The sequence below is a fragment of the Meriones unguiculatus genome, chromosome 16 (genome assembly GCF_030254825.1).
Source record: "Meriones unguiculatus strain TT.TT164.6M chromosome 16, Bangor_MerUng_6.1, whole genome shotgun sequence".
Classification (NCBI taxonomy): domain Eukaryota; kingdom Metazoa; phylum Chordata; class Mammalia; order Rodentia; family Muridae; genus Meriones; species Meriones unguiculatus.
In genome coordinates this window covers 23528470-23555026 of record NC_083363.1, presented here as the reverse complement: position 1 = coordinate 23555026, position 26557 = coordinate 23528470, and the positions used below count along the sequence as shown (strand labels likewise).

The following is a 26557-nucleotide window of genomic DNA, read 5'->3' as shown; positions in this document are numbered from 1 at the left end:
GGTAGGCCATCGTCCTACTGTTCCTTGGATGATAAAAAACAGCCACCTCAGGAGACCTTAATTATAATACTGTCTTTCTTTCTTCGTTCGTTCTTTCCTTCCTCCCTTCTTTCCTTCCTTCCCTTCTGTTCGTTTTGAGATAGGATCTCACTACACAGCTCCAGCTATTCTAGAACACTCTATGTAGACCAAGATAGCCTCAGACTTCAGAGATGCAGCTGCCTCTGCCTCCTGAGCGCTGGGATTAAAGGTGGCTCATAGTATTGTTTTCAGCTGACCTAGTTATGCAGGAGAGAATGGTCTAAGGTTCCTTGGGCTCATCCGTTCTTTGAGACCACTCAGAATTGGCCCACAGTTTTCAGCTAGATTCCACTGTTTTGACTGTGTGTGGTTCAGCTTTGGCTTCCCCAGAAACCTGCCCACCATATCATGAAGGGCATCAGGAAGCTGAACCTCAGGGTCTCCAGCCATCCCCCAGGGGCTGGAGAGATGTTTCCCTTGTGCAGAAGGAATCTTGTGTATTGTATGGATGCAACACCTGTCAATTACAAAGCCTATGGCTGAGCAGGAAATAGGTAGGACTTCCAGAAGGTAGAGGGATTCTGGGATGGATCCAGGCAAGTGAGAGTCAGCCACCCAGATGTAAGGAAGATGGATGCATGGTGCCTGAGTTCAGGTAACTAGCCACATGGCAGAATGTAAGCTAGTATAATGGGTTATTTTAAGGTATGAGCTATCAGAAAAGATCCTAGCTATGTTGTGTTAAGTATTTGTATAATATTTAATGAGTCTCACGAGTCGTTATCCCAGGAGCTATGGGATGAGAGAAAAACAAAAACAAAACAAAACAAAAAAACACCCAAAACATAATGGCATCTTACTACACCCTTGCAGGAGGTGGTGGGAGATTTAGAGCCCGTGTAGGTTCAGAGTCGTTCATTAACAGAACTTAAAAAAAAATAAGTATCATATAAAAGAAATTAGGGAGAGCCAGGTGTGATGGTACACACCTTTAGCCCCAGGACTTGGGAGGTAGGGTCAGATGAGTCTCTGAGTTTAAGGCCAGCCTGGTCTATCTAGTGGGTTTCAGGTCAGACAGAGCTACATAGTGAGACCTGTCTCAAACAAAACAAAACAAAACAATAAAGCAAGAAGTAAGGCAGTTTTGTTGCAAATCCTGACTAATGTCTAAACCAGTAGTTCTTGACCTTCCTAATGCTGCAACCCTTTAATACAGTTCTTATGTTGTGGTGACCCCAACCATAAAATTACTTTTGTTGCTACTTCATAACCAATTTTGCTACTGTAAATATTTGGGGATATCTAGATGTGTCAAAAGGGTCTCAACCCATAGGTTGAGAACTGATGGTCTAAACAGTCTTCCTACAGGGCCTGGGGGATGGCATGCCTATCTTAGATCAGACCTTGACCTCAGTGTAAAAACAGAGGTGATGGAAAAGGCAATAGGCATTGGTACTGACTACTACATGGCCCAAAAGCTGTCCCTTTGAGAGATCCATCCAGGAATGTCTGTGACATCAGCGGTCACTAGGAGAGACAGCACTTTATCTATTGTATTTCCGGGAGCTTCAGGAAAGCCAAGATCTAATCTCTTAGTTACTTTCTGCTGATGGTAATTTACCGGGGAGAAATACAAATCTATTAGCTTTTTCCAGAGATTAAAGAATACTACTGTATACCAGAGTCCTTGGAGGAGGATTCTGAAAGACCAGTTCCTGACACAACCAGCCCTGGTTCTGCAATTCATAGAGAATTGTATAGGCCAGTTGTGGTGGCACATGCCTTTAATCTGAGCACTTGGGAGGCAGAGGCAGATGGATCTCTGTGATTCTGAGGCCAGCCTGGTCTACAGAGTGAAATCTAGGTCAGCTAGAACTATGTAGTAAAACCCTGTCTTAAAAAATAATATATTTTGCAGAATTTGGTGGCTGAGCCAGGCAAGAGCCTAGAACAATTGTTCTAAACAGATGCCTTAGTGTATTGTAACCTGGAAAGGGAAAGGGAAAAAGGACAAAAAACAAATTAAGCCACTGTCTGTTAATGAGAGTCACCCAAAGAGGAGGTATCCTGAAGGGTCCCTTCAGGGCATGCTTCCTCTGTAAACATCCAGGAAACTTCTAGAAGAAATGCCCCAAGAAGGAAAGAGCTAGAACTGTCTCAGACCTGGGACCCTGACCCAACTGTCAAGCCAACCAAGGAAGGGCAAGGTATCCCCCACCACAACTGTAAGGCTCAGGGCCACCTCCTTCATCTGAATACTGATGAGCCCCAGGGCCACCTCTCCAGGCTTCCACAATCCCAGTTCAACGTGAGGAGCCCCTACTTTACAAATGGGACCCCAGTGTGCAGTGTTGCCCTTTCCCAGGTCCCCAGGCCCCCCAAACTGCCACCTTGGAGGCATATCAGGCCAGCTATGAAGAGATGTTTCCTTTTTACACAACCTCTTGCCTGCCGGTGGGGAGATCCCTGTTCCAACACTATTTTTTCTTTGTCTGAAGACTCGTGCCCCCATTTGGGGTAGGGACATTCTCTCTGGCATCAGGCGGGACTTATCCTGTCTCTGGGAGGGAACCAATGCTTGTCCCGGGTAGAAGTCAGTATAAGATCCCTCAGTATGGACAGATGAGGGGAGCATAGGCCAGCTACAAGGCTTCAACTGTTCCAACACATTTAAGAGGTCCCACCCATTTTCCCCAGAAGCAGTAACCACCAAAGCCTGAAGTGACAGAAGCATCCAAGTCTATCATCTTGGCCCTTAAAACAAAACAAAACAAAAAGCCAAAACCAAAACAAACAAAAAACAGGGACCCCTAAGAAAATGAATGTTCCAGCCCCTAGAACCTACTTATTTGGGGAGTTCAAAAGACATCTAATGAATGGAAAGTTAGTAGAAGACTTCAGACTAGTTGAAGCCATGGTCCCCTTTCACCCTGCCCTTCCAACTCCCTATACAGCCCTGACCCCCAGATTCAGCCTTGAGTCACTTACTGTTCTGTCTGGATTTGAAGCATGCCCTTTTCTATATCCCTCTGCACCTGGATAGTCAGCCTATTTTTGCCTTTGGGGACCAAACTTTAAAGGCCAGATAAGTTACTTGGACCCAAAAGATTTAGGGTCAATTCCTGTTTGTTAGTGCTGGCCTTGGCCCAGGACTTCATAGACCGTGGAACCCCCTTGCATCCACATGTAGATAGTAGTCTGTGAGGCACTGAATATATACTCCACCAGGGACCTGAGTGTCTCCCTAACTCTGCCAGATCCCTGTCTTCTCAACTTTCTAGCCATAAGTACATGATAAGTATATGATCTCTTGAGAAAAGCCACAATTAGCCAACCTTGAGCCACATACATGGGGTGATACTGGGGGTTGAAAAGGCACAACCTGAACTCTGAATGGACCCATCCTACCCTGAGCTCCCCGCCTCACAGTGTCAGGCGACTGAGCATCTTCCTCAGGGCTATGGGCTCCCAAAGAATACAGATTCCTGGATTTGCAGAACTGGCTAATCCTCTTTATCACCTCAACGGGGGTCCCTAACGTGGGAGCCTGCGGTTAATCATCTCTTCCAGCACTCAAGATGGACTCAGTAGAGCCACTACTCTGGGTTTGCCAACTCAGTCCCAACTTTCACTGTCTGTTGCTGAAAGGGAAATGGCCTGGGCATTCTGACCCCATCAATAGGACCCCCGCCACACACAATGGGATGCCACAGCAAGGAGTTAGAATCCGTGACAGAGGGATGTCCACCATCGATGTTAGCTGTGAGGCTCCTGGTCCCAGAGGCCTATAAATGAACCCTAGAGAAGCCCCTCACTGTGTACTCTCTCCAAGACACTGGGGAAATACTTAATTCTAAATGACACTTAATGCTGTCGGTCTCCTGACGTCAGGCTCCCAATGGAGGGACCAGAGGGACCATTAACGTCTGTCCTTTCCTCAGCCCTGCTACTTGCCTCCCTGACAAGGAAAGTCTTAAGCAGTCATGCCAAGAGGTTTTGCTGGAACCCTCCACTGCTAGGCTTTGTTTTAAAGACTGCACTCTGTCAACTGGTGGAACTTGATCTCTTTGGGATGGAGCTCGTGAGAGAGGGTACCCTATTGTAACAGGATAGGAGTCTTGGCTCAGGCTTCACAGCTAGTGAGAAACAAAGGGCGAGTATCTAACCTGACTAAAAAACGCACATCTGGTTCTACACACTCATGCAGCTATCTGGAAGGAATGAGGGTTATTAACATCTCGGACCCCCATATAGTGGGGGCAGTTCAGCTCTCATTTATGTGGCAGCCATGTAATGCACTGTGCAGACATCAAGAGGGGGAGGACTCGGTGACCCCTGGTAAGCCACGTCACAGGTTCCTGTGCTAAAACAGCTGCATTGAGACCGGAGGGACTGCTCCACTGAACCAGCTAGCTTGGTGTCAATTTGACACAAGCTAGCATCATCTGAGGGGAGGAAGCTTCAATGAAAATGCCTCCAGAAGATCTAGCTGTAGGCAAGCATGTAGAGCATTTCCTTTATTAGTGATGATGGGGGAAGGTCCAGTACATTGTAGGTGGGGCCAACCCTGGGCTGGTAGTCCTGGGTTCTATAAGAAAGCTGGTTGAGCAAGCCAGTAAGCAGCACGCCTCTGGAACTTGTGCATCAGCTCCAGACTCCACTCTGGTTTGACTTCCTGCCTTGGCTTCTCTTAATGGACTTGTGGTTCAGGTATGTAAGCCAAAGTAATCTCTTTCCCCCCATGTTGCTTTTGATTTATGGTGTTTCACCGCAGCAACGGTAACTAAGACACTCTCCTGTGAGAAGACACCCTCCAACCCCTGGGAGGCTAACCCCCAAAATGGAAGAGGTTCCCAAAAATGGCTGTACCCTGGACCATCACGGACAGTGGGTTGGCCCTGAGAGTCATGAATGGCTGCCTGGTTCCTTGCAATGGGGAATTTAAAAAACCTCTCCTTTAATCATATAAAGGGAGGGAAAACATCTAAATTGCAAGGAAAATGTTTACGGTGAAGGGATTATCAGATGTTACCACTGGGTGGTTCAGAGATTTGAGACATGCCAAAAAGACCAAATGGATGTCTCCCCCGGTGCAGAAGCAAAGAACCCAGAGAGCACTGCTGGATCCAGGGGACCAAAGACCTGCCCTTTCCTTGTGTGAGGGAACACTTCCACTGGTGGGGCTGAAGCCCAGCCTTGCCAAATGGAAAAGGCAAAGGAGGGATGAACTGTTCAAAATGAAATAATTACTAGGTTTGGAGTACCTAAGGATATACAGTGACAGTGGACCGGGCCTTCATGGCAGAATCTGCCCGGGTGTTTCCTGGGCCTTGGAGATCGGATCACTTACTCTCCACTGCACCTGGCACCCAGAGCCGTCTAGAGAGAGATAAAAGAGCAAATTATGTTACTAAAAAGACATCTTGCTAAACTAATGCAAGAAACTCTGAACTCCATGAACAAAGTTGCTACCCTTAGGCTTGATATTTTAAGGACAATTGGAATTGGTCTCCTTGGAATCCTTGTAGAAAAGCTTTTCCTTTCAAGGGATGTGAAACTAGCCATCTGCAAGTTCTAACAAATCCTTTCAGAATTTTAACAAGGGGCCCTAGAATGAAGGCCATGGGACCTCCCTGACTGTGTCCGGGGGACCTAACTCTGGTCAGAAACCCCCTCTTTAAGTCTTCTTAAAGCAGCCTTCTGTCATTTTATCTATGCCTATGGAAGTTAAGGGATGGCATGGACTCTGGACTTGTCACACCAGGGACGAGAAATGACACTTGATGCTGTCCCCACCTAATGAGAAAGCACCCTTTCAAAGGGAGATTCAACTCCAATGAGCCACTGAAGGCCTGCAAAGTCCCAGACAAGCCCTATCGTGTTCTCTTCACTACTCCCAATGGGGTTTTGTTCGGCCGACTGCCAGAGTGGGAACGGTCACTGAAGGCTGGGCTATGCTCATCTTACTGTCCTGGTCACTCCAGGTTGGGTTAGGCTCATCTTACTGTAATGGCCTCTGCTGTTCTCCCCACTCTTTCTGCCCTGTGGCTTCTATAGCTGGTCCTACAAGGGGATGCATCGCTCACTGCGATTTTATTGCAGCCTCTCATGAACTGGCTTCGGAAGAATGCCTCATGGAGGTTTCTCTTCCTCTTTCTCTCTCTCACACACAGACCAACTCCCCCTAAACCCTGCCCCTCTCAGCAGCCATCAATCTCCTAGAAAGGGGGACTGAACAGGACGTAGAGGAACACACGTGGGCAGGAAAAGTAAAGGCAGACTCCCAGAGATGGCAGCTTCTAGCTCCCCAAACACACTGCCAGGGAAAGGCATGCAGGTTTCTAAGTAGGACAGGGAGAATGGAGGACCTGGACGCGCCATGGAATGAATACCCAAGTCAGTGTCAGCTGAGTGGACCCCTGTCTTAAGCCCCTCTACCCCTGGAGTGATTGCTTTTACTCTCCATGGCTTGGTCTTCTTTCTGGTTATCCTTTTTTTTTTTTTTTTTTTTTTTGTCTGTCCAAGGGACTAACCTTGACCTTGAAAACCCCTGGACAATGACCCAATACCCCTGTTACAAAAGGCTGCACTGCCTTCTCACTAAATCCAGCCAGGCCCAGAAGGTCAAGTTCACTGTCCCCCAACAACCTTCAAGGGCAGATTTTTCTTTTCTTTTCTTTCCCTATGGGGCTAAGAGTGTGCAGACTTCAGGGCAGGTGCTGGGAGACCAGGCCAGAGCCTACTTCTGTGGCATTTTGAAGCAGAGAAGCCCTTGTCTGAACCAACTCTAGGGGTTGGAGATGTTTTTTATTGTTTCATTTCATTTGAGCTAGAATCTCCTTGAGGATAGGCTGCCCTGAAATGATACAGCCAAGAAGGGCCTTGAACTCATGCCTCTGCCAGGCGCTGAGATTATATGCATGCCAGTGAAGCTTTAAGCCTTCTCCCCACCCCAGGAGTCCACAAAACCCCCACTCTGGCTGTCGCCATATCCTAAAATCCCCGCACCCCCACAGGAAGCACCACTCCGGCTTTTGAATCAGTTACAAAGTTTACTAGTCATACAACAAGGCTCACTAAAGCGATGGGAGATTCTGGTGATGGCGTTGTTTCATGGGTTGGTTTCTTCTATCAAGATGGAGACAAGATGTCTTCCCACAGGACTGCCCATCTACCTGCCCCCCACCGCCACCACCACGAGACAAACGAAATGCAAGACACTGTCAAAACGTGGCTAGGACTGGTTCCACAGACACACAATTCAGCGGCATCAATACATCCAGACGGGGTGGCAGGCTGCAGAGGGTGCTGGGAGAGGAAGGAAACAGCAGTGCCATGTCCACACTCGCCCTCCAGGCCATGCCCCTGTGGGCAGGAGTCCGGCAGTGTCTGCTGGTGAGAAAAAACTTCACACGGGGGAGAGGTGACTCCAAGGACAAGCTTGGAAGGCCCAGAAGGCGGGTCCAAGAGGGGACTCTTTCTTGACTAGACGCCTGCAGTAGACATGGGTGCCGCTACATTCACACACGGGCAATGCATGGCCAGGTCGAACTTGAATCATGCAGAGTGGCAGGGTGGGGCTGAAGGGTCCAGCTGAGAGATCAACAGCACGCGCTCTGTGCGGTATTCTCTATTATGCTCTGTTACTGCGTCCCCTTCCTCCCTCTGCGGCATAGTGGCTCCGGCACTGGCGTCTCCCAGCGGGGCTTGTCGGATGGAACAGGGGGTCATTTGGTTCTAGAGAGGAGTGCTGGAAGGGTGGCGGGCTTGGGGGCTGGGAGGACCCTGGCTCTTTAGGCATTTGGAGCATCTCTGAGCCGCACGCCCACAGCTGTGATGAGGGCGGCGCCCTTGCCGCTGCCATCTTCAGACAGGAGGAAGGACACGGTACACTTTGGTGACAGTTCCTTCACAGTTTGGTGCATGATTCTGGAGAAGCTGAAGAGACGGAAGGTGGGGGTTGGGGGTGGAGAAGGTTGGCAGAAGATCAGACTCAAGAATCGGACTTGACTGAAATTAGAAGTACTGTGAAAGGCGAAACCCAGCTGCGGTTGGTTGGGCTCACTCAGTGGTAGAGCGCCTGCCTAGTATGCAGGAGGCCCAGGGGAGAGAGGCAAGGAAGACCACCATAAAGTCAAGGTCACCCTCAGCTATGTATTAAGTTTGAGGCCAGCCTGGGCTACGTGAGACTCTCTCAAAAATATATAACAAAACAAAAAAACACAGGTAAGGCTGAGAAGGGCTGGAGGGAAGCATGCTTATGGTCAGGTCTGCCATCGCAGCCTCCCACAGGGAGATATGCATAAATACAGACTCTGCAACTTGCAACCCACTCACACGACCACCCCAGATCTCCATCCCGGGGGACCTGAAAAACTGATTTCTGAAGCTTGGAAACAAATAGCCCTGGATGCAGCCCAAAACTCATCTCCAGAGCTGGCACCCAGCACCTAGAGCAGAACAGAGCAGCCCCCAGAGAGGGTGCTGATTGTAGGGGCTAGCATTCCGTGCTGAACCTAAGAATCAGGCCGAGGCTGTGAGCGTTAATGCTTGCCTCTGGAGGACACCTGCTAGGGGCCCATACTTGAAACACGTAATTCCTAATCCTGCCAGGAGCTGGAATCGGCGAAGGCTGGCTGTCCTGGAACTCGCTCTGTTGACCAGGCTGGCCTCAGAGATCCACCTGCCTCTGCCTCCCAAGTGCTGAGATTAAAGGCATGTGCCCCCACTGCCTGGCTGAAAAATGTTTTAATATAGATTTGTTCTCTCCTGACTCTTCCTCTATAGAATGTAACTGGTAATACACAGGGTTCCTCCCTGCCACAGAGCCCTGGCCTACAATGTTCCTGTTCTACACGTGAACTAGACCACAGGTCACCTGCCTGGTTCTGAATTCCTCTTATCAAGTACAGCTGGCCAATGTATGTGCCTATGACACACATATACCTCAGAGGGCCAAACAGAAGCAGGGAGAATGCTCTACCATGCCAGTGTGAGCTGACCCAGTGAAGCCCTTCTCTGGCCTCCCAAGGTCCCTTCAAACACTGGGGCTAATTGTCTCAGGCTCCTGTCCCCAGACGCCCAGTCTCAAGCTGCCGTTCCTCCATGAGGAATTGTGCTGGCACCCTGTAACCCTCAAGGAACTCAGCAGCCAAGAGGAGGCTGTACTCACTGTGGATGAAGTTTGTAGAGTGTCCCATCCACTCCCACGGTCACATTCAGATGGTCTAGGCCTCTGTTCTCTCTAATCTTCTCCACCACGGCGGCCATGCCCGCGCCGCACAGCTGGGCTGCCCTCTTGGACACCACTCCACACACGGTCTTCACCAGGATACTGTCGTCACACGTACTGTTTATGCCCAGCTGCTGAAGGATGGTCCGCACCTGGAGCAGTGCTAACCGGTCACTGTGAGGGACAGAAGCCAGGGAGCTGGTCGGAGGGGGCCCGTGGAGCCCTTGGAGCAAAGGACGGTCGAAGCACTGTCTATGAATGGCATCTTAGGGATTGATTTCCCTTCTAAATACATCTTTAAATTAAATATACATATATATTAAATATACATATATATTTAATTTAAATAATATATATAATACATATGTATATATGTATGTATGTATATACATATACATATAAAAGTATATATACTTTTATGTACATAAAAGTACATATATACATGTTTATATATATAAAATTACATATATAAAAGTACATATATACATATATGTATGATATAAAATTACATAAAAGTATTCTTTTATATGTATATATGTTTTATATGTATATATACATATACTTGTACATAAATACACACACATACATATACATACACACATATATTTGTAGGTAGGTGTATCTATGTGTGTCCCACAGAGGCCAGAAGAGGGTGTCAGATTCCCTGACTCTGGAGCTACAGGAAGCTGTAACTTCCCTGATTATACATGCTGAGAATCACACTGTGGACTTTCAGAAGAGGTGAGAGCCATCTCTCCCACCCTCGGCTTAAAATTGTGTGTGTGAGTATGTGTGCACAAGTTTCCGGTGCCTGTGGCAGGCAGAGGGGACAGATCCCCATGGAGCTGGAGTTACAGGAGGACGGTGAACTTGTGGGCTGGGAATCGAACTCATGTCCTCTGCAAGAACAGCACACGCTCTTAACCAGTGAGCCAACGCTCTAGCCTACTGCTTTAAAGCAATGGTTCTCAACTTGTAGGTCATGACCCATTCGTTGGGGGGTCGAATGACCTTTTCACAGGGGTTGCCTAAGATAATCAGATAAAAGATATTTATATTACAATTAATAACTAGCAAAGTTACAGTGATAAAGCAGCAACGAAAATAAATTTATGGTTGGGGGTCACCACAACATGAGGGTCACAGCATTAGAAGGCTGAGAACTACTGCTTTAACTTTGTTGTTGTTGTTTTTCAAAACAGGGTTTCTTTGTGTAGCCCTGGCTGTTCTGGGACTCACCCAGGCTGGCCTCAAACCAAGAGATCTGCCTGCCTCTGCCTCCTGAGGGCTGGGATTAAAGTGTAATGCCGCCACTGCCCAGCGGCTTTAAACTTTTTAACCAGTTCAAAAGCATCACACACTAGATCACAGAATATGGAAAAACCTAGTAAAATTAAAATAGAAGACCTAAAACCACAATCCCAACATGTCAGAAAATGCTATTTAATATTCTTAGATTTTTCTCATCCTCCTCCTCTTTTTTCGAGTGTCACCCAAAACGCCCACCTTGCCATGATACCATCTAGGAAGACCACTTTGAAAAGATGGAATTTTTCTAAGAAGATATGATATCAGGGCTATGAGGTGGCTCCATGAGTAAGACACTGGTAATGAAAGCCTAGTGAACTAAAAATGACTCCAGAATCAAAAAGCCAGACGCGCCTCCGCAGCAGATGTGAAGAGGCCTGAAACAAGAGAGCTGCCCCTTCAAAACCAGTGTGGAGAAGGGGATCGGCTCCTGAGAGGGCCCCTCTGTTTCACGTTGTGGCACACGCAGTATAATCTTCTGTTTATGCCTTTGTTACCGGGCCATGGTTTAACGGAGAGAGGGTGGCCTTGGTTCCTTTCCTCAATGGTCATACGAACTATCTAGTGCAGCCCAGGGCTTTCTTCTCTCCTAGCATGCTAAGAGCTGATGTAAGACTGGCTAGCCTCGCTCAAGGACTTACATGATGTGTATTTTATATGCACTGCACGTATGCAATCGCTACCTTGGTCTGCATCTGAGACAAGTTTTCACATAGCCCAGGCTGGCCCCAAATTCACTATGTGGCTGAGTTTGGCTGAGAACTCCTGATCCTCTGGCCCGTGCCACTACACAAAGCTTTCATCATTCCCATTTTAAAGAGGAGAAAACCGAGTCATTGAAGCACACAGCCAAAGGTAGGGTGGGCCTCAAGAGCTGTTGGGATTTGCCTTCACCCCACCATGCCAGGCTTCTGCCTCTTGTCATGTACAAAGCAAATGTTTTCCTCCATATACTGTTTGTCTTCCTCCCACAAATACTAACTTTAAAAGGGTCTTACAGGACCTGTGTAGCTGGGCTTTTGTTTGTTTTTCTTCCTTTGCTATTAGGAAACTGGCAGCTCTGAGGGAGGATGCCGGGAAGGTCGAATAGAGTGGCCATTTTGGAAATCAATATGGTGGTTCCTTGGGAAATTTAAAATGGAATTACCATCGGGTCCAGCAAAGTCCACTTGTTGAGTGTATGCATGAGACATAAAAGCAGGGACCAAACAAATATTTACTCCCCCCACATTCATAGCATCATTTAGAGGAGCCAAACAGTGGAAACAACCCAAATTGCCAGGTAGTAGAAATGGGAAGACAAAACGTGATAGGTGCATCCAATGGAATACTACTCAGCCCTAAGAAGAGAGGATACAACATGGACAAACCTTAAAAATACTGTGCTAAGAGAAGTACTCTAAACAAACTCATTCAGATTGTGGAATTCTGCTTACATGGTGTACTTACATAGACTCACAGAAGCAGAAAGCAAAATGGTCAAAACCCCCTCCCTACTCACCTCTCAATCTGAGAGAGAAACTTGGTCTCAAAGATGCCTCGAGTCTTGAGTGGCTCAGAGATCTGTCCCCGGAAGAGGAACCCTTTCTTGGTGAAGTCGATCAGGATGTTACGGACTATCTCACCTAGGTACATCCCACTGATCATCTTCTCAAACCTGGACCAAGGAGAAGGGAGGCTGCTGAGCAGGAGGACCACGGGCTCTGTCCAGGAGTCCCTCCAGACCTATGACTGCCCATCACGGGTATGGCCAGTCATGTGCCTGCCCTGTGCCTCCCCGCACAGGCAGAGGGGCCTAGGAAGTCTCCCTTCTCCTCCTGGCACGGATGCCTCCAGTAGCCACAGAAAGCTGTGGTAGGTACCTTCCTCCACAGTGACCTCCCTGTCTTTGCCTGGCCCCATCCTATTCTACTCCCAGCCCCATGGGATAGAACAGAGTGGCCCACCCCAGACTGGCTCACTCAGCGAGGTCACAGCCCAAGGCCCTCAGCAAAGCATTCAGGGCACAGTTTCAGACTAAGCAAACAGTTCAGCTGAGTCTTAAGTGGACAAAAAAATTTTTTCTTAACTTTTTTTTGATGGTTTTGCCATCAACCAGAACGCAGATTGAGCACAAAGTAGGGGAAAAGTAAGGTGGGCCACAAAACGTTCATGGTTAAACTGAAGCAAATTTATTTTCCAAAGGACATGACTTGGATCATCTTGTCCTGGCTATGCCATTGAACAACCTTATTCTTGGGACAGTCGCCTCATACCTAATGGACACTGGCATTGCAGAACCCATCTGTGACCTGGCCTGCAAAACTTGGAGCAGCCAGTAGGGGGCGCACGAGCTGGCAGTGGGAAGGCCATCCACTTCACCTACTCTAGGAAGTCCTCCAACTCTTTCATTCTCTGAAGGACAAATGAGGCGATGTGTCCACTGTCACCATCACTTCTGGGTTTTTTTGCACATGCCAGGAATCAAAAAACTCAATTATACCAAAGGGATGGGTTTTTCCAAGCCCCTGTGCAGGCTTCCTGCAACTTGAAATGCTTGCATCTGTAGGATGCAGCCAACCTCCCACGGCCCTCCCTCTCTGCGCTCCAGCGATTACTTTTGTTTCCCAGCGTTTAGGGAGTATTCGTCCACTATGTTATCAAAGTCCGTCCTGATGTCATCCAGGCAGCCGTTGTCACCAAAGGCGCCCCACTCCATGTTGATGCACATCTGCCCCTGGTTCCCCTCCAGCATCTCCACGTTCCTCATCTCCTCCATGTAGCAGGCGTTGCTGCCGGTCCCTGAAACACAGGGTCAGAGGTCAGCGATGGGGGACGCCGGGAGCTCCACACAGGGAGCTCTGCCCAACAGTAAGGGTTAAGCATTTTTAATAATGTATCTGGATTAACTATGGCCTGGCACCTACTATGTTGTCTAGGCTGGCCTCCATGTGCAGCAACAAAGTATTGCTGGCGGGAAGTATTCAGATTAGGAGGAAACGAAACACATACAATGATGCGCACACACAATATAGATTTATCAGCGGCATGCATGCACAGGAGCCAGAGGACTGTCTACTTTCATACCTCACCTGTTCAGTTTTCTCCTCTTGTGGTCATGGACCAGACCAGCTTCTGGGTGCTGGGGGACACATCCCACCTTTCTAAGCAATGGTCCCTTGCCTTGCTGCTATCACAGACTGTCTTAATTAGGGTTACCACTGCTGTGATGAACTACCATGACCAAAGCAAGTTGGGGAGGAAAGGGTTAAGTGCCTTCTGCTTCCACATCACTGTTCATCATCAAAGGAAGTCAGGACAGCAACTCAAGCAGGGCTGGAACCCGAAGGCAGAAGCTGATGCAGAGGCCAAGCAGAAGTTCTGCATGATGGTCATGGCTTGCTCGGCCTGCTTTCTTATAGAACCCAGGACCACCAAGCCCAGGGATGGAACCACCCAAATGGGCTGGGCCCTCCCCCATCAATCACTAGTTAAGAAAATGCCTTAAAGGCTTGCCTGCAGCCCTATCTTACCGAGGCACTTTGTCAACTAAGGGCAGTCCTCTCCAATGGCTCCAGCTCTGTCAAGCTGGAGTACAAGCAGCCAGTACATGGACTACCTGCTGCTTCTGAGACAAGGAGCATTTCTCCCGTAAGCCTCTGGTTTCCCTTCTTGAACTCCCTAGAATGCATCTTACTCGGTGTCCCCAGGACTGGGGAAGGAGCACAAGCTGTTGTAGCTTTAGCCCCCAAAGGGCTATGCCAGCAAACTGGGATGTACGCTTTCACAGCAGTTTGACTTACTCATTTTTAAACTGTGTGTGTGTACCTGTGTAGGGGCCTGCACCTGTGTGGGATCAGACTTCAGCTTGTGGGGGGGGATTCTGTTCTCTTGCTACCTTGGAGTGAGCCTGGGGCTCTGGCGTAGGCCATGAGGTAGGCAGCAGGTGCTGTTATCCAAGATCCATGCTGCTAGCCCCACACAGTACTTTAATCTCATGACCTCAGGCTGTGGTCACTGCTTAGACTGAAAACTCAGTTAAGGAGCCCTTACCACAAATCTTTGTCAGGTCTCAAACCTGGCACAAGTGTCACTCCAAACCCGTGGCTCCTCCCACACTTCACACCCTGCCCCCTACCCATGATGGCTCCAACCCAGAGGCTGGGCTCCCGCCCCGCCCCCCCCCCCCCCAGCATCTTCTTTCCTCTATCACTCAGCCATCTTTTCCACGAGCTCTCTTGATCTCCTCTTCTCTCTCTCTTCCTCTCCTGACCCCTCATCCCCCACTTCTTCCCTCATGGCTCAGTCTCTAGTCCTCTGGCCACGTGCGGGCTGGACTCTTCCAGATGCCTTTGACTAAGCTCTCCCACATATCTACGATAAAGCCCTTCTTCTCCTCAACCATACTCATGCCCTTATTTTCATTCCGTTTTGACTCAAAGGGTCTGGAGTGAGGCTCCCAGAGCTGCTGCTGCTGCTTATACAGTGCGCAGGCCATAGCAAAGCTTCGGGGATATGGGTCAGCTTTCACTCAATTCCAGGGCATGCAACTCCCATCCCTGTTGGCCAGATCAAAGGCATAACCCGTGTGAAAAACTTATGCAGACTTCCCAGGCACTCCTGACAGTGCTGCCAGATTGTTTGCTCAGTCCTTTCTACGCAAAGTATAAAAGAGGCGGGAAAGGAGCCCTGGAAATAGAAGATGATTAAAAAAAAAAAGCCAAAATATGTAAACTATATTTCTTGGCTATAAGAATTCTGGGCAAAGAGGTCAGTTGATGGTGGCAAGAAAAACCTGGTTGGATCAGAACCTTTAATAGTGCTGGGCTGATCTGGACAGGCTTGAGCTCCCAAGCAGGGAGGTGAGGCCTGGCCTAGAACAAGAGAATGTGCCAAGTCACGCTGCGTTTGCAGGTCCTGCCCAAGCCCATTCACAGGCAAAAGTCTGGGCAGGGCTGGGTGGAGAAAACTTTGCCAAGAGGAAGGAATGAAAAGTCTCAGGGGTAGATGCCAAATACCTTTCATCTGGATGTGCTTCCTGATTTTCTGTCTCAGCAGTTGTTTGAAGTCGCTTAATAACAAGTACAAAAGCTTTCCTGATCCAGAGGGGCATCCTGGGAGTCCCACCCCAACCTTCCAACACTGGAAACAATCTTGAGACAGGGGTGATGTAGCAGATGTTGGTGACTAAGAAAGTGTTTGAGGAGTGCATAAGAAAGTGTTTGGGTAATGCAATAGTTAACTTTAATTGTCAACCTCATGAAACCTAGGATCAGCTGGGAAGAGTCTCAATGAGGAATTGTCTGCATTGGTTTGAAGGAGTGTTAATTGACGAGGAAGACCCAGTCCACCGTGGGCAGCACCACCCCCTAGGCAATGGTCCTGAACTGGTTAAGAGGGGAGAAATCAGGTTGAGCGTGCACACGCAAGCAAGCAAGCAAGCAAGCAAGCAAGCAAGCACTCTTTCTACTGTTGACTGTGGACATGACGCAACTAGTTGTTTTAAGCTCTTGCCTATTTGTAACCTGGAATTGGCAGCTAAAATAAATTTTTTCTACCCTAGGTTGCCTTTGTTAGGCTATTTCATTTTATTTCAGTAAGTGGAGGTGAGGACCAACATCCAAAGCTGTTCTCAGATCTCCACACGCACTCTGCAGCACACGCATTCCTGCACACATGCACTGTACATGCATCACATGTGCACACACACAGTTTAAGGCTCTTGAGGCCTAGGCCCCTGATATGTCTGGAACACAAGGAAACAAGCAATGGGGCTGGGGCCACTTCAGAGAGGTGAAAGGTGCCCAGGAGCATCCTGGCGCTTCCCAGCTAGAACATGGTCAGGAGTGGAGATGGTCTCTGCCTGAGTGTACGCAGGACCGGGGCTCTTCTACACGGCAGTCCCAGGCATCCCACTCCGTCTACCCAGGACACATGACGTTGTTTGTGGCCTCCTTCCTGGAGAGCTCACTGTCTGACAGACCAATCGTAACTCAGGTGCAGCAGGATGGGGTGTTGGTATGGGAAGGGAATTCTGCAGCCTTCCTCCAATACAGAATCCTAGAGGTGGTAAATGAACGGCACCAAGAGACCAACTGTCCCCTCCTAAGGACTGAGCTGCTGAGTCTTTGTAAAACGCAAGACGCCACACGTCCAGGATACTCACCCACGATGAGTCCCACCTCACAAGTGGGTTCCTCATAGGCACAGGTCATCATGGTACCCACAGTGTCGTTGACCACAGCCACCACATCCAGGTCAAATTCCTTTGGAAAGAAAGGGACATGGGTCCAGGGAAGGGCCAGCATGGCCTGGCTTGAATCCTACCAGTGAACGCTCGGGTCTGGGTGCTGCTGGGAAGCTGGGGTTGGTCTTCTCACTGTGTTCTGTCCTTGGACACAGAGTGTCAATACCTACAGGGCCAGGGATGCGGATGCTCGCATTCTGAGAAGCCCAGCAGTGAGTGGCTGTGTGAGCTGTTAGGAACTGCTTCCCTCGTCCCATCCCTATGGGTAATGATGTTCTTTGAGCATATCATCCTTTTCACATTTGTGTGTGTGTGTGCGCACGCACATTCCTACATCTCAGCACATGAGTAGGGGTCAAAGAATAAAGCACAGAAGATGATTCTGTCCATCCATGATGTGGGTTCTAACCAAACTGAGGCCATCAGGCTTGGTGGCAGGCTGCAGAGCCACCTCACCAGCCCGACATCACCCCTTAACGACGCAGAACTGGCAAGCGTCAAGCTAAGGCCACCAGTAACTGGGGAACACTTCCATCACCCCAAATCCCATGCTTCTGTAGTGTTCCAATTCTTCACAAAAAAGCAAGCTTAATTTTTGTGAATCACACCCCAAAAGGCAAAAAAAAAAAAACAAAAAAACTTGAGTTACATCTCTTCTTTTCACCGCCTCCCTCAGTAAGGTGGCTACATCATGTCCCTCGCAGTCACTGGCCTTGAAACCCTTTGTCCACGAGATCAAGATTCCCTAAAACAAGAAAGGTACAGAAGAGCTTGGGTGAATAAGCTAGTCAGGAGAATTTGATACTCTCCCAGAAGGGGGCTGTAGCCAGCCCAGGCCCGGGGAACATGGCTCTGGCAGGCCTTGCCTTTTTCCCCCATTCCCTCTGCCTTGCTAAAACTGTTAGATTATATTCCTAAAGCTGGCCACCAATGTCTATTCTCTTACATGGCCACTTCCTCCTCCTGAGGCTGACTATTGAGGTCCAGCCATCAAAGTATTGGAGTCCAGCAATCAAACGCCCCTTTTGGTTCACCTAATGAACATGCCCAATCAAAACATAGCACCAAGTCCTAGCCCATTCTGATACATTCTCTTCTTAAATATTACACTTGCAAGGTCATTAGCTGCAGTTTTTCTGCCTGAGTCAGAAAGCAGCCACTTTAACTTGTCTTCCCCTCTGTGAAAGAAAACAGGTGTTTGGGTGTGGCACTTGCCTAATCCTGAAAGGGAAGCTTCCACTGAGTGTGGGGTGGGACTGGGGGTTGGTGTCTCCTTTACTCCCAGGGAATAACCATGAAGGCTGTGTGTCTAGATCCTGTGACTCAATACAATAAAGTGTGAGTAGACCCCTGTGGACTGCCCCCCCACCTTCACAGACCCCTGCTTTCTAATCCCACTTCACAGATAGAAAAATCAGGGCACATAAGGTTGGTTGCTGACTGTTACTGAAGGAATGCAAAACTGTAGTAACACTATTACTAGTTATCTGCTGCTGGGGGAAAGAACCACATGCGTGTGGATGCTTATGTGTGATTCCATTTGACATTGCTCTTCTGAAGTTATTTATTCCCAGTGTTTTCATGGCTTTAGTTAACCTCCTTAGGTTGGAATTTTCCTGATAACATCACCTTCCTTAGCTCTCTCAGTGCTGCCAATCAGGCCTTAAACCATCACCTCAGGCTCCTCCCTGGCCATGTCTCCACTTGGGCCTGCCAGTCAGGCTGAATCCTCCCCCAGTGTCAGCATAATCTTTTCCCTCTACACACAAGAGGCCTGCCCGCCCCTGACCCTTCTTGACAGTGGCTGAGCGCTGGCACATGGGTTGGCATAGGAGATCCCTAAGGACAGAAATTGTAACTGGACAAAAACAATAAAGTAAGGAAGAGGACATGACTACTCCTGAAGTATGGAGAGGACTTTCATTGTAGAATAAGGGAGAAAAAAGGCAGAAGGAAGAGTCCAGGCTGAACATGGCCCAGCAGACTAAAGAGGACCATGAGAGGAGGGAGGGAGAGGGAAAGCAAGAGAGAAGTCACCAACCAAAAGAGGAGGCTGCCATAACCAAAATGGCTGAGTTATATAGGGTTCAGGTATGGGAAAGGGAAGGGAAACCCAGGCTCTGAGATGGGGGGGGGCCAGTTTAGGGTAAGGGGTGGGATGAGGAGAGCTGGAAGGAGCCACATGAACTGAGTGTGACTTGTCCTGGAGTTGGGACCTAACAGTAACCCTTCCATCTGTACCCATGCCTTAGTTGCTAATGGGTCTCTCCACAGAGCACTGGGCCAGAGCCTGTGGGCATCTTGCTCCCTGCCATCCAACCAGCCAAGAAGAAAGCCACCGAGGGCTGAGGATGTAGCTAGTTGGTAGCGCTCTTGCCTAGCATGTGCGAAGCTCTGGGTCCCACCGCAGCACACAAAAAACCAGTGTGGTCACATATGCCTTCAATGCCAGCATCTACGAGGTGGGGACAGGGGTAGCAAAAGGTCGTGGCTATTTGGCTACAGAGCAAGCCTGGGATAAAACAGTAGGGATAAAAAGAGAAGTGGGGTTGGGGGAGGAAGGAACGAGGTCATGAGCTACTAAGAGGCATGAGAAGTTCTATGAAGGTCACTCTGTGCCTGGAGACCACAAACGTTCCCAGAAGTCACGGCTTCTTGTTGTTTCCTGAGACAGGGTTTCTTGGTGTAGCCCTGGCTATCCTGAAGCTCATTCTATAGAGCAGGCTGGGCTCAAACTCAGAGATCTGCCTGCCTCTGCGTAGAATCAAGTGTGTGCCATTGTCACCCCTGTCACCACTGTCACCACCATTACCACCACCACCACCACATGGTGAGATGGCTCCTTTTAACAATGACAGAAGAGCGGAATCTTAGGATGTTCCAGAGGGGGTGACCCATAAGAGGTGTAAGATTGTCCCAGACACCTAAGGATAGCACTGAGATTGGAGAAAGCCCTAGCCACATGAAGTCAGCAAGCCAGAGCTCTGCTGTCCAAAGGAAAGACACTCACACAATCCAGGCTCGTCTGATTGCAGGGAAATGAGAAGGTGAAGCCCAGAGGCATCCGGGGGCCTTTGATCCCCATGTAGTCCAGGAAGTCGGAGATGCAGGAGACGATGTGGTCAAACAACTTTTAAGAGAAAAAAAAAAAAAAAAAAAGGATTGTCTAGGCTCTCTGTGGTTTCACACTTTAAGCATGCACATGCACGCGCACACACACACAGCCTTTCTTTGGGAACTTCCCAGCCATTACAGTATCATGGGCAAGGCTGTCTCAAAGGACTGGATGCTTTAAGGACACAGGGTCACAGCTACAGCATCACAGGGCAGAAATGGCTCATCTCATAAACACCGATGCCATTGGCCAGGTGTGTGGTGTACCCGACACACGGGGCCCACCTTACCTCTTCCCCAGTGCCTTGCATGATCTCTATAGGAATGGAGTAGATCTTGTTGTGCATTTCCACTGTTCTCTTTTTTCCACTACGGACCTTTACCAGTAGGACTCGGAAATTCGTTCCTCCAAGATCCAAGGCCAAGAAGTCACCATTCTCTGTCACAGGAAGAACACAGAGAAAGCCACAAATGGCGGAGTGCATCTTGATTCGCCAGAAGCACACAAACACTGAGGCTGGCTTCCCAGCCAACTCCAGCAGAGACCGGCGAAGGCTGGCCTGGACGAGCAGGATCACCTGGCGGACCCACTGAGTAGTGGGCAATAGAAAATGGTGGCAGATTTGTGCTACTAGATTTCTGAGTGGTTTATAATAAAGCCATATTATAAACTTTATAAGAAAGTTTTATCTTATACGCAAGGTGTTGTGTGTTATTTGGGTCCCAGACAGTCATTATTCTGAGGATCCACCCAAGAACCTCTTCAGTCTTGCCATAGAACTAGCCTCAGCAAGGGATAGGATGTGCTCCTACCTGCCCAGGTGTGCAATGCCCCAAGGCCTGTCGCCCTCACACATACCCTGCCACAATATAAAGATGAGGACTGTGTGAATTCTCCTGTTGGACTGTCTCAGGCAGCCCAGGTGGGCCTCAAACTCTCAGTGGAGCTGAGGCTGGCCTCAGACCTCAGAGCCTCCTGAGCACTCACAGGTATGCACTACTCTACCCAGCTTCCCATTTTCCTAAGAGTCTAGAAGGTCCCACTAGAAAAAATGAGCTGCTCTAGGCCTGAAACATAGACACACACACACACAGACACAGACATGCACATGAACGCACGTGTGTGTGCGCCTGGCCAAAGCCACAGCATCCTTGGGAGAGTTCACTATGTCCTCTACCCATCCCCATCCCTTCTGTCCCTTCCTGGGACAGAGATGTGAAAGCCCCAGTGGGCCCTCACCAGTCCCGTCCGGGATGCTCCGGACGAAGGAAGGCAGCATCTTGACGGTAGCCTTAGGGTTCGTCTCCTTCTTCAGCCCAAATTCCATCTCAGCCCGCAGCCTCCTCTTCACCTCCAGCAGTGTCTCCTTGCTGAGGCGGAAGTTGGACAGGGTCTCCTCAATCTGCCTGTGCTGCTCAGCCAGGCGGTAGGCTACAGCGGTCACCATGGCAGCCCCCTTGCCACTGCCGCTCTCTGAAAGGAGGAAACGCACATCGGAGTCGGGCACCAGGCGCCTCAGGGTCTTGTGGAATCGCCGGGAATACCTGAGGGAGAAGGTGGAAGTGGGTGTGCTGGACCAAGCTACCAGCTGGGGATATCTGATCACTCTCCAGTCGGCATGCTTTAGTTCCAGTCTCTACTACTGTCCTTTCCTTACGCATCCTCTATGCACCCGCTATAGAAGAGCATAAGACACACACAAGGAAAAGGAAATTATCCACAACTGCCAGTAACAACAAAAACGGGGGGATATCCCATTATTTTATGAGTATTACTTTCCAAAAAAATTTTTTTGGAGGGCCAAAACCATCTTGTGTAAAGCAGGACTGCTGCTAGCTCCATACCAACCTGAGCTACACAGTCCGTTCCAGGCCAGCTGAGGCTATATAGCAAGACTTTGCTTCAAATGAGCGAAATGCGGGGTGGGGATGTTCCTGTCCTTAGCTCTATTACAGTGCACAGGAGCCAAAGGTAAGTGCTTCCAAGCCAGGTCCAAGAACAAGGGTGACTGACAAGTGACCTTCACCCAATATTGACCTTGAACTCAATGGAGACCGGTATCTAGCTGACAGTGGTGTGCTGGGAAATGAATGGGTTTAGTGAGGAGCTGGCATTAGGAATTAGCACTGAGAGAAGGCTCAATAACCCCTCTTGTTTGTTTTGTTTTCTTTTGTTTTTCATTTGGCTCTTCCCTTCCTCCCTAGAAGAACAGCTTAGGCCGAGTGAGACACAGAACTTGTGGTCTGCCGTATGGAAGGCCACATGCCAAAGCAAACAGGAAAAGCCGTTTTCCCAAAATACCAGCAGTAGCCATTGCCTCCAAGGGATAGGTTAAGAATGACCTCTGTTCTTTCTGAAACTCTTGTAAATGGCGTTGAGTTTCTAGTAACTCTGAAACGAAAAAACACTTGTTTATACATGTGCTCCTGAATAGGTACACATATGTAGGTATTTGTGAGCACGTGAGCGGAGGCCAGGGGTTAACCTTGGGTGTCTGCCTTAACTGCTTCCCACCTTTCAGAAGACCAGGTCTCTCATGAATGCACGGCTCACCAACAGGCTAGCCTGGCTGGCCAGCGGGACCAAGGAACCTCCCATCTCTACCCTCCCCTAGGATGTGCACTGTTGCCCCTAGCCTGGGTTCTGGGGAAGTGAATCACATGCTCAAACTTGTGTAGCATGCACTTTCCTCAGTGAGTCAGCACACAGGTCAAAGTTTAAAATATGAAGGTGGCGAGGGCTGGAGAGATGGCTCAGCAGTTAAAAAAAAAAAACACTGGCTGCTCTTCCGGACGACCTGAGTTCAATTTCCAGTACCTACACAGCTGCTCAAAACTGCCGGGAACTCCAGTTCCAGGGGATCCCACACACACATGTAGACAAAACACTAATGTTCATAAAATAAAGATAAATTATTTTTTTAAACAGTGCAGGTGCAAACAGGAGTTTTGAATATGGCTTCTGTACAGCATGGAAACCCACCACCGCCATCACAGCGGGCTGCACAGCACGGATGCCCCAGCACCACCGGACTGTATGCAGAAGACTAGCTATGGTGACAAAGCTTGTATGGTGTGTATTTTACAGCCTAGACACATTCTGTTTTGTTTTGTTTTTTTAAACAGGGTCTCACTATGTAGACCAGGCTGGCCTTAAACTCACAAGGTCTGCCTCTGCCTTCCACGTGCTGGGATTAAATGAGGGGGCCACCATGCTCATCCCTAACAAAGTTTTAATGTGACATTAAAAATCCTTAGGCTTTCTTGTCAAAAATAAAATAAAAAAATAAAAAATAAAATTAGCCAGGAACTCCACAGACCCGTAGTCCCAGCTACTCAACAGCTGAGGCAAAAGGATTACTTGACGAGTACGAGAACAGGATTTGGCCAACATAACGAGATCCCAATTCTTAAGGGGCACAAGGATAAAGAAAGGAACGCTCAATTTTTCTCTTTCAAATATCCTTAAAATAGGAAAAAATAACAAAGTAACAAAACTGCGTACGTGGAAGACAGCGTCACCTGGCCAGCCTGACACTAGCCCCTCAGCATCCCAGAAGTACCTCAGTGGAAACCAGCATCTGTGCAAACGCAGGCTGAGACTCCACAAGCGTGAGATGCAGATGTGTGCATGAGCTTAGGTGCTGCCCTCACACAAACCACCAAGCCATGGGTAGAGATTGTTAAACCTCAATGACGACTTGGTTCCAGTCCTTTAAAAAGTTTCAGCTACAATTTCAACGGCCACCGAGACGTTTGACGCTCGGTTGAGCCAGCCTCTCCTGGTCTGTAGAGATTATTTATAACTCCTCTTATCTCTGGCTCTCAGACGGCAAGAGCAGACATGTGCCCATTTAAATCAGCAGTGTCTGAGGGGCTGATGGATTTTATCGAAAGCCTCTGAAACAAGAACATGCATGCCACCAGGCATGGCAGCCCATGCCTATAATCCTGGCATTCTGGAGGCAGAGGCCAGAAGATCAGAAGTTCGAGGTCAGCCTCTGCTACACAGCAAGTTTGAGACCAGCCTGGGCTACAGGAGACGCTGTCTCAAAACAACAACCACCACCAAAACAGCACACAAAACAAGCAAAAAAAAAACAAATGCAGCCACCACACCACACCTAACACCAAGTTTCCTTCTAATGGGGATGAAGTCCTTCCGGATAAAGTGCAGCCTGGCTGCAGACACAGTAAACCTCACAGTCCTGCCTGGAGAAGCTTCTGTCTCACCTTGGGAGATGAGAGACCAAAGTGGACTGCACGGCACTGCGTGCGTGCAGGCGTCCCAAACGAGCAACTCCTGCCTGGCACTACCTTACCTTCCCAAACCATGCTCTGGGTGCACAAGCCTGCCCTCTGGAGAAGGGCCTCCGCCTCAGGTCCGGGAACGTGCAAATACAACATAGGGCGGACTCACTGTGGGTGTGACTTGTAGAGAGAGCCGTCCACACCAACTGTGGTTCGCAGCCTGGGCGTGCTCTTGTTGTCTCGCAGGCGGTTCAGGATGGCACCGAGCGTGGCAGCCACCAGGTTGGCTGACCGGAAGGAGACAATGGTGCACACGTGCTGGACCGACACACAGTCGTCGTCAGACGGCTCCACTCCCAGGCGGGTTAAGATCTCCTTGGCATTCTGAACACCCTCCTTATTCCTGCGAGGCGAGAGGTCAATATTTAAGAATCCAGGAGCCTATCACAGAGGGCCTCTGAAAGACTCTACCCGGCAGGGTATCAAAACACATGCTGAGATTCATAGCCAAACTGTGGACAGAGTGCAGGGAATCTCATGAAAACAGGGGGAGATAGAAAGACCTGGAGGGGACAGGAGCTCCACAAGGAGAGCAACAGAACCAAAAAATCTGGGCACAGGGGTCTTTCCTGAGACTGATACTCCAACCAAGGACCATGCATGGAGATAACCTAGAACCCCTGCACGGATGTAGCCCATTGCAGTTCAGTGTCCAAGTAAGGAGAACAGGGACAGTCTCTGACATGAACTCAGTGGCTGGCTCTTTAATCACCTGAGGGGGGAGCAGCCTTACCAGTCCACAGAGGAAGACAACGCAGCTACTCCTGATGACACCTGACAGGCTAGGGTCAGATGGAAGGGGAGGAGGACCTCACCTATCATCAGACTGGGGGAGGGGCATAGGAGAAGAAAAGGGAGGGAAGGGGGAGGGGGCTACAGCTGGGATACAAAGTGAATAAATTGTAATTAATAAAAATAAAATAAAAAATAGTTTTATAAAATCAGGGGTCAAGCCAGGCTGTGGACAGCACCAGAGTTAGGAGGCAAAGTGGGGGAAGGCAGAGCCCAGCACACAGCCTGGCATGGGAGTAGCACCATGAAATGCCTGAGGTGGGTGCTCTCGCATAAGAGATATAAAGTGGAAACACTACCAGGCTAGGTAGACCATGCCAGGCCTTGGAGAGAGAAGATCGCATACATGTCCTGAGGAGAAAGAGCTGTTTCTACCTGAACCTCCCCTCATAGAGGGTCTGAGTTGCTTAGCCATAATGTCCTGGTGTTGTCTGAAAAAATCCAATTTTCTGTATATATGTTCTGTGTATCTTTTGTTGGCTTCACTCAAAGGGACTGTGCAATTCTGTTGCTATTATACATCGTTAGTTTAAAAAATCTCTCTCTCTCTCTGTTTCATTGTGTGTGTGTCTGGCTCTGCCTCTCTGTCTCTCTGTCTCTCTTTCATTATTGTTATGGTTCTCAATAACCAAAGACCCAGTGGCATAAATGGGCCAAGAAGAAGGCAGCACACACATGGAATCTCAGTACTGGGCCTGACGGAGAATGACCCCATGACCAACTCCCAACACATGGCTTAGGCAGAGAGTAAGTCCAGAAAAGCTCTCACACTCCCAGCAACCTCTTTCTCTACAGGAAAAGTTATGTAAAGCTCCACCGGCCTGGTGTGAAGCTCCAGGACTGGTGAGGATGCACTGCAGGTAACTCATGTGGGGCAGACGGAACACAGCCGAGCTGCCTCACGTGTCTGCGGATGGCCTTCCATGGCTACATGAAGCCTCCAGAACCAGGACTAGAACCCAGTGGAACACAGAAGCCATGCACAACACAGAGCTCTGTTAGTTAGGCCTGGTCCTGGACTGCAGCACGGTGTGTGCCTCAGACTGAAGGCCTGAGGTGGGAGCTCCTGAGCGGGCAGGATGTTGCTGGGCTTCGTCCTTCCATGTCTATTAACCAGTGTTTCTCAAACTTGGATTTCAGGGAATATGGCTGGCCATGGGCCTTCTGTAAGAACATGTGGAAGCAGGGAGAGGGTCTGGGCTCAAAAGAAGTGGGTTAATCACGGCGATCAAGTTTCTCAGGTATTCTAATTAATGAATACTATACGCTAGGATTTCCCACAGAACCATCCAGTCATTGGCTGGACAGCTCTGAGCTCCCTAGAACACAGTCTGGGAAAGGTACACCACGAGGTAATGCCAAGAATCCAGGCCCAGGTTTGGTCAGTCCTGTGCTCAACGCTGAATCATCTGCTTTCTTGACCCAAATCTTAACAGGGTAGTATGTGTGCGTGAGTGTGTGTGGATGTGTATGTATGTGGTGTGCTCATGTGTGGATATGTGTAGTGTGCGTGATTTGTATTGTAGGATGTATAGGTAGTGTGTATGTGTCTG

The 26557-nt window shown here is 49.0% G+C and overlaps 1 protein-coding gene across 2 annotated transcripts in view; it reads right to left on the bottom strand.

Annotated features, from left to right (window-relative positions):
- Positions 1 to 7053: 7053 nt before the first annotated feature.
- Hk1 (hexokinase 1) overlaps positions 7054 to 26557 on the bottom strand; it is a 65532-nt gene continuing 46028 nt past the window's right edge. For both annotated transcript variants that reach the window (XM_021660975.2, XM_060369461.1), the window contains exons 9-18: positions 24322 to 24555; positions 21142 to 21446; positions 20192 to 20340; positions 19798 to 19917; positions 17437 to 17532; positions 16707 to 16806; positions 13159 to 13342; positions 12063 to 12218; positions 9194 to 9427; positions 7054 to 7959 (exon numbers count right to left, since the gene is read on the bottom strand). In XM_021660975.2, coding sequence (XP_021516650.1) covers positions 7815 to 7959; positions 9194 to 9427; positions 12063 to 12218; positions 13159 to 13342; positions 16707 to 16806; positions 17437 to 17532; positions 19798 to 19917; positions 20192 to 20340; positions 21142 to 21446; positions 24322 to 24555 — 1723 coding nt within the window. In that variant the 3' untranslated portion in view covers positions 7054 to 7814. The remainder of the gene's footprint in view (positions 7960 to 9193; positions 9428 to 12062; positions 12219 to 13158; positions 13343 to 16706; positions 16807 to 17436; positions 17533 to 19797; positions 19918 to 20191; positions 20341 to 21141; positions 21447 to 24321; positions 24556 to 26557) is intronic.